Source organism: Muscardinus avellanarius (assembly GCF_963383645.1).
Source record: "Muscardinus avellanarius genome assembly, chromosome: X".
Taxonomy (NCBI): domain Eukaryota; kingdom Metazoa; phylum Chordata; class Mammalia; order Rodentia; family Gliridae; genus Muscardinus; species Muscardinus avellanarius.
The window spans coordinates 162,079-170,018 of record NC_137792.1 but is presented as its reverse complement, the minus strand read 5'-3'; the positions used below and the strand labels follow the sequence as shown (position 1 = coordinate 170,018).

Sequence of the window (7,940 nt, the reverse complement as noted above, 5' to 3'; positions counted from 1 at the left end):
CGCATCCGGGGATTTAGGCCGCCGCAGAGACCCTCGGCACCCTACCGAGACCCAGGTCTTAAAATAAGGCCGGAGGGGGTGGGGGGAATCCAAGTAAATCGAGATTTTGCGGGTCCCCTGTCGTGGATGCGGGAGGCAGGCGGCTTCTCACAAATGCCGGAGGGAAGGGGGTGGGGGGCTCTTTTATACTTTACCCTCACGGAAAAGCAATAACAATGTGTATTTATCGGGGACCTGGAGGCCGAGGGGTGGAGGGAGACGACGACGCGGCGGCGCACGTCGGGGGACCGCGCTCGGTCAGTCGCGCAAAGATGAACCAGTTAATTAATGGGAGATACGTAAACGACGGGCGGGTAAATAAAACTCGCGGTGACACTTCGGGGCTCGCTGGAAAAGGCCTTTATTGCGCCACGAAATCGCAACCCGGGGTTCGCGAGCCCGCGCCCCGCGCTTTATCCATGTACTTATGCTCTAGCCCGGCGCGCGTGTGTCTGTGTGTCCGTCTGTGTGTCCGTCTGTGTGTCCGTCTGTGTGTCTGTCCGTCTGTCTGTCTGTCTGTGGGCGCCGCCGGTAGAAAATAACTTAGCCAGAAACGAAGGGCTCAAGGGAAAAACAAGAGAAAAAGCGCACGAACACTCTCTACGCAGAAGGGCGGGGCCCTTTGCACATTCACAGAAAGAAAGCAAAACAGGAAGGCCAGAGGTCAACATCCGGGTCCCGGGCCGAGCCCCTCGGCACCCGGCGGGGACCGCGCGCTCGGCGGCGCTCAGGGCCGGGCGCGCCCGCGATGGCGGCTGCCCGAGCGGCTGCGGCTGCGGCTGCGGCTCCGGGAGCGCGGGCTGCGGTGGCGGCGGCGGCGATGGCGGCCGCGGTCCCCGCGCGGGCGGCGCTCGGGGCTGCGGGAGCGCGAGCGGGACGCGGGCCGGGACTCGGGCCGGCGCGGGCCCTGGCGGCGCGGCCTCGGGTCCCCGCGCGGCTGCTGCGGCGCCGGCGGCGGCGGCGCGTCTCCTGCTGCGTCTCCTGCGTCGTCGCGGGGCGGCTCGGGCGGCGGCGCGGGGTCGGGCTGGGGGTCGGGCGGGGGGTCGGGGTCGGAGGGCGCGGCGGGGGGCGCGGCGGGGGGCGCCGGGGGCGCGCAGGCGCGGTGCAGCAGGCTGAGCACGGGCTGCAGCAGCGCGGCGGGCGGCGCGTCCCGCGGACCCAGCAGGAGCCCGAGGAGCCGCTCGCGCAGCTGCCGCTCGCGCCGCTGCAGCCCCAGCGCGCGCTGCTTCTCGGCCTCCACGCGCCGCAGCTCGGCCTCCTGCAGCCGCCGCCGCTCCGCGCGCCGCTCCTGCGCCGCCATGCGCGCCGCCTGCGGGCGGGCGGGCGGACGGGCGCTCAGCCTCTCGGCGGCCTCCCCCCCCGCGGGCGGGCCTCCCCCCGCCCGGCCTCCCCCGCCGGCCTCCCGCCCCGGCCTCCCGCCGCTCACCTCGGCCCGGCCCAGCAGCTCGGCCACCAGGCGGATGGACTGCAGGTTGCGCTGCGCCAGCAGCAGCTTGCGCTCCTCCAGCCGGATCTTCTCGTGCAGCCGCCGCTGCTCCGCCGCCTGCTGCTCCTCCAGCCGCCGCCGCCCGCGCCGCGCCGCGCGCTCCCGCCGCCGCTGCTCCCGCCGCCGCCGCTTCTCCTCGCGCCGCCGCGCGCGCTCGCGCTCCTCCTGCTCGCGCAGCTTCCTGGGGGCGTCGGGGGAGACGGAGAGGTCCGTGAAGGGGCCGCGGCCGGCCCCCGGGACGAGACCCTCGGCCGCCCCGCCGGGCCCGGGGAACCGCGTCGGCGGCGGCACCTCTCCTCGGCGCGCTGCCGCTCCTCCGCCTCCTTCTCGCGCCGCTTCTGCTCCTCGCGCTGGCGCTCCAGCTCCTGCAGCTTCTGGCGCTCGAGCTGCCGCTTGCGGATGGACGCGTCGCTCAGGTGCTTGGTGACGTCGAAGGTCACCTGCGGAGCGCACGGGGCGGGGGGGCCGCGATGGGGGCCGCGCCGAGCCCCTCGGCCCCGCGGGGGGACCGCGCAGAGCCCCTCGGCCCCGCGGGGGGACCGCACGCGGCGGCGGGGGCGCGGAGGACCGTCGCGGGGCGGACACGCACCTGGATGTTGCAGGCCACCGCCTTGCCGTCGTCGCCCTTGTACATGAGCTTCATGCCGCGCAGCGCCGCCATGGCGCGCGCGAAGCCGTCGTAGTCGCGGTACTGCACGAAGGCCTCGAAGTGCGGGTGTCCGCCGGGCGCGAAGGTGCGGAAGCCGCGGCCGGCCGGCTCGCCGCGGTACGGGTCCAGCATGGGGATGTCCACGTGGCGGATGGCGCCGAACCTGCGGAACACGCGCTCCAGCACGGCCTCGCTCGGCCGCTCGGGCGGCGCGCCGCGGGCCGCGAACCAGCGGCAGGGCAGGCCGCGCAGGTGCAGCGTGTCGGGCCGCTCGCCCGGCCGCGCCTCGTCCATGCCGGCCGCGTCGCGGAAGAAGGCGTCCCAGTCGTGGCGGCCCGGCAGGTCGCGCCGGAGCTCGGCGGCGCGCACGCGCAGCGCGCCCGCCAGGCCGCTCAGCCGCAGGCTGCGGCCGTCCAGGCTGGCCAGCAGCGCGCGGGCCAGCGCGCGGTTCTCCAGCTCGCCCTCGAAGCGGATCAGCTCCACCGTGCTCTTGGCCACGCGCAGCGCCGAGAAGGGCGTCGGCTGCGGCCGCGCCAGCGCCTTGAGCCGCTCCATCACCTCCCAGTTGGACACGGCGCGGCCGGACGCGCGCAGCGGCGGCAGCGCCACCGAGATGGTCATCTTGGCGATGGGCTTCAGGTAGAGCCCGTGCGCCGCGCACAGCTCCACCGCCTCCGACGTGTCGTGCACGATGGTGGCCGCCGCCATGCCTGCGGGGGGGGGAGGGGAGACTCAGGCCCCGCCCCCGGGACGGGACCGAGCCAGGCCCCGCCCCCGGGGAGAGCGGAGCCCCGCCCCCGGAAAAGGGACCGGCCCCGCCCCCAACGCGGAGCCCCGCCCCCGCAAGGGAGACCGGCCTCGCCCCCCGGGACGAGACCCCAACCAGGCCCCACCCCCGGGGAGAGCGGAGCCCCGCCCCTGAGCTCAGGCCACGCCCACCGGGCGCACCCACGGGACCGACAGCACAGGAGCCTGACCCCGACAGCACAGCGAGGCCGGCCCCCACCCCAGGGACGGCCTGGCCCCGCCCCCCAGGCGAGAATGAGCCCCGCCCCCCAGGCACACTCAGCCTATAGGCATGAGGCCTCGCCCAACGAGGCCGACCCCGGCCCCGCCCCCTAATGCAAAGCCCGCCCATACGCGCGGCCCGGACCCGCCGCCAGGAACTAGACAAGCCCCGCCCCTACACGGAAATCCCCGGCCCATCCCATCAACAACAGACCACGCCCCGCCCCAAGCGAGACCCTAACCACGCCCATAAAATAGCCAGGCCCCACCCCCAAACTATTCCGACCGGCCCACGGCCACAGCAAGACCCCGCCCCTGGCTGGACCCAACCCGCCCACTCTACGCCACTCATTACGGAGCCCCGCCCCCTGGACAGAACCCGGACCTCCCCGTAGGCTGAGCCCAGCCCCGAGCACCACCTGACACCAGGCGAGGGCACTGCGAGGCCCCGCCCCTTGACACGCTCGGCCACGCCCATGCACATCAACAGGCCCCGCCCCCAACAGGACCTGACCCTGCAGACATCACTCAGGCCCCGTATGCGCTTAGCCAGGCCACGCCCCCAAAAACCATGGCTCGCCCCCAGGCCTGACTCTGGAGCAGCCCGAGCCCCGCCCACAGATCCCGCCCTAGCCCCGCCCACAGATCCCGCCCGAGCCCCGCCCACAGATCCCGCCCGGGCCCGCCCACAGGCACAGACCGGACACAGCCCCGCGCCCTTCCTCCCATTAGCCAGACGGGCTCCTGGGCCGTCAGGCCCCGCCCACACAGCTCTGACCCCGCCCACAAGCACAGCTCAGACGCCTTCCCCTTTACCCGCCCAGACACAGCCAGAGTCCCGCCCACACGGCCGTAGCCACGCCCACAGACAGCCCCTGTCCTCTGGCCCCGCCCACAGCTCCAGTCCCCCGCACACTCAGCTCCTGCGCTCCTGGCCCCGCCCACAGGCGCAGGCCCTACACGCCAGGCCCCTCCCACAGGCAGAGCAGGGGCCCCGCCCAGGACGCCCAGGCGCCTCCCCTTCACCCGCCTGGCCCCACCCAAACAGTTCTGGCCCCGCCCACAGGCACAGCGCAGGCGTCTTGCCTTTCAGGCGCCTGGCCCCGCCCACCCACGCAGTACAGCCCTCGAAAGACTCACTTTACGGCCCCGCCCACAAAACCCTGTCCCCGCCCACACGGGAAGGCCCGCCCTCACACCCTTCACCCCCACAGCCCCGGCCCCGCCCCCAGGAACAGCGCAGGCTCCAAACCCTCCAGCCTCCTGGCCCCGCCCTCAGAGTCCCTGGCCCCGCCCCCAGGTACAGCAAGGCGCCTTACCTTCAGCAGCCTGACTCCGCCCCCAGAGCCCGGGCGCCGCCCACAAGCACAGCTCAGATGCCTTCCCGTTTACCCTTTTAGATCTGCCCAGACACAGCCAGAGTCCCGCCCACACGGCCATAGCCACGCCCACAGACACGCCCCATGTCCTCTGGCCCCGCCCACACAGTGCTAGTCCCTCTCATAGGCTCAGCTCCTATGCTCCTGAGCCCGCCCACAGACAGCGCGCCCTGTCCTTCTGGCCCCGCCCACAGATCTCGGACCCCGCCCGCACAGGCACAGCTTCTACACGCCAGGCCCCTCCCACAGGAGAGCCAAGGCCCCGCCCAGGACGCCCTGGACCATCCAGACGCCTCACCTTCACCCGCCTGGCCCCGCCCACACAGCTCTGGCCCCGCCCACAAGCACAGCGCAAGCGCCTCGCTTTCCAGTCGCCGGGCCCCGCCCGCCCACCCACGCAGTACAGCCCTTGGAATTTTCACTTTATGGCCCCTCCTGCAAAACCCTGGCCCCGCCCACAGGGTGAGCCCCGCCCTCACACCCTTCACTCACTCGCCCGGGCCCCGCCCCCACAGCCCCGCCCCGTCCCCAGGAACAGAGCAGTGGCCTCACCCCCCAGCCCCTGGCCCCGCCCCCAGGCGCCGCGCAGGCGCCTTACCCTCCATCCTCCTGACCCCGCCCCCAGCCCTGGCCCCGCCCCCAGGCGCCGCGCAGGCGCCTCACCCCCAGCCGCTGGCCCCGCCGCCTGCCCCCCCCACCGCCGCCGCCCCGCGGCCCCGCGGCGCCCTTACCGGCGCGGGCTGGCTCCTGCGTCCCCGGCCGCCGCCCCGCGGCCCGCGCTCCGGCCGCGGCCCTCGCTCCCCGACGGGCGCTGCCTCCCTGCCCGGCGCCGCCGCGTCCGCCACAGGCGCCCGTGACGCGACCCGCCGCCGCCGCCGCCCCCTGTGACGAACTTCCGCTTCCGGGAGCCGGGGAAGCGCGGCGCTCTCCGGCGGCTCCTCCGCCGCGGCCCCGCCCTCTGCGGGGCGGGACTTCCGGCGACGGCTCTGCGCGTGCGCACGCGGGTCCCGCCCCCCGGCTTCCGCCCGGGGCCGCTTCGGCGGCTCGGGGCCGCCCGGCTTCCGGCGCGGGGCTGCGCACGCGCGCTGGGTTTGCAGCCGCGGGAACCTGCGCGCCGCTCACCGCGCGGCCTAGACGGGAGGTCCGCGGTTCGAGGCCGGCCCCGGCCACCTTCCGAGACCCTCGGCGGCTCAGCGAGACCCTGTGTCATCGCAGGACTCGGGAGGCTGGGACAGAGGGACCCTCAGGGCCCACTGAGACCTGGTTTCAAAGAAAGAATAAATAGGCCCCGGGTTTAATTCATAGAATTAAAGCTTATCGCCACCGGCGGTGCTGCCCGAGCCGCGGCAGGGTGCTGGTGCTCAGTCCACTCGGGAGGACCCAGCCAAGCACCCGAACGGGGAAACTTTGTCTTGTTTTTATTTTTAGCTGAGTGCATGTTTCCTTTCGGTTTTATTCTTTTTTTTTTAAGGTGAAATTTGCACCATTATTTTGTTTCCGACATGCGCGTGATTCTTGTGTGTTTCACGAGGGATTGAACCCGGGGCCTCCGACCCCGGAGCTGCACCCCAGGATATAAAAAAGGGGGTCTCACTGAGAGGCTGAGGGGCTCCGCTCCTATTTTATTTTTAAGTCTAGAAAAAAAAGAGTCCTGAGGGGGGGGGAAAGGGTCTCAATGAGTGTCTGAGGGTCTCTGCTCATATTTTTTTTAATTTAGAATTTTTTTAATAAAAAAAAAGGTCTCAATGAGTGTCTGAGGGTCTCTGCTCTTTTTATTTTTAAATCTATTCTCGGCAATAGGCTTTTTTCCTTTATTTTTCTCTAATTTAATTGTTATTTCAGGTCTGCGGATGGAGCCCGGGGGCCTTTTCTACCTCCGAGCTGCACCCCCAGCCCTATTTTCATTCTTTATTGTGAAACAGGGTCTCGCTGCGCTGCCGAGGGTCTCTGCTCAGTGGCCGAGGCCGGCCTCCGGCCCGCCAGCCTCCGGCCTCAGCCTCCCAAACCCTGAAATGACTCTACCACCCCTCAGGTTCCCCGCAGGACCGAATTTCGGGCCGGCCCGGACCCCTGACTCAGTTTCCCCAGAGGCCGAGGCCCGCGGCGGCCTCACGTCTGGACGGAAGATGTCGCAACGCCCGGGTACAGAGGAAGCGGCTCCGTTTATTTTCGCTTTTTAATTTTTGTTCAAAAGGGTCTCCCGAAGGGGCCGAGGGTCTCATCCTGTTTCATTATTATATATTTTTTTTTTGTAAAAGGGTCTCACTGAGTGGCTGACGGTCTCTTGGCCCAGTTTTTTAAGTTATATTCTCTAAAAGGGTCTCAGTAAGTAGCTGAGGGTCTCCTGGCCCCATTTTTTTATTATTATATTTTATAAAAAGGTCTCAGTGAGTGGCTGAGGGTCTCTTGGCCCTATTTTATTTTTGGATTTTTTGCAAAACGGTCTCCCTGAGTGGCTGAAGGTCTCTCTCTGCCAAGCGTCCGAGGCCGGCCTCCAACCTGCCAGCCTCCCTTCTCGGCCTCGCGAGTCCTGAACAGACAATATTTTTTTCTTTATGCACAGAAGAGACAGCAGGCCGGCCGGGCGTGGTGGCGCACGCTCGTCATCCCCGCGCTTGGGAGGCTGAGACGGGAGGATGGCGCAGGTTCGAAGCCAGCCTCGGCTACTGAGTGAGGCCCTCGGCAACTCAGTGAGACCCTGTTTCCAAATAAAGTATAAAATAGGTCTGGGAGTGTAGCCCCGAGGTAGAAAGTCCCTGGGCTCCACCCCCAGGACCACAGAAAAAAATTAAAAAATTAAAAAAATAAATAAATGAAAAGTAAAAATGTCCGGAGGTGCCTTTTCTGTGTGGAGGCCGCCTGAGCAGCTCGGTGAGACCCTCGGCCACTCAGTGAGACCTTCTTTCCAAGAATAAGATAAATAAAATTAAATAAATCCCGGCTGGAGGGGCAGCTCGGCCGGCCTCCGGCTGCACGCAGCCTCCCCGGGGGGCCTCCCGCACCCCCGGAGCCGGCGCATCCCCCACAATGCACCGCCAGACGCCCCCACGGGCGCCCCGTGGCACAGCGGGGACCCCATTGGCAGCGGGACGCCGGGCTCGGCGCACAGCGCCACTGCGCAGGCGCGGCGGGCGCGGGCTGGACGCGCGGAGGGGGCTGCGCGCGCAGCCAGGGCGGGGGGCGGGGCTTCGTTGCCAAGGGCGCGAGCGGCGCGCTCTGTTACCACGGATACAGCGAGCCGGAGGGGGCGTGGCCTCGTCTGGGCCGGGGGGCGTTCCCGAGGCGGCCTGAGCGCGGCCGCGGTTGCCACGGTAGCAGCGTCAGGGGGCGTGGCTTCTACTGCCGCCTGCGAACGCCGTTGCCTAGGAAGCGCTACGGA

The 7,940-nt window shown here is 69.4% G+C and overlaps 1 protein-coding gene across 1 annotated transcript; it reads right to left on the bottom strand.

Moving 5' to 3' along the window:
- Positions 1-766: 766 nt before the first annotated feature.
- Positions 767-2,882, bottom strand: AKAP17A (A-kinase anchoring protein 17A; the record flags this gene model as incomplete). Its single annotated transcript, XM_080719535.1, has 4 exons — positions 767-1,348; positions 1,466-1,706; positions 1,817-1,965; positions 2,115-2,882. 4 exons carry the CDS (start codon positions 2,880-2,882, stop codon positions 767-769), a joined length of 1,740 nt encoding a protein of 579 aa, XP_080575661.1.
- Positions 2,883-7,940: the final 5,058 nt, after the last annotated feature.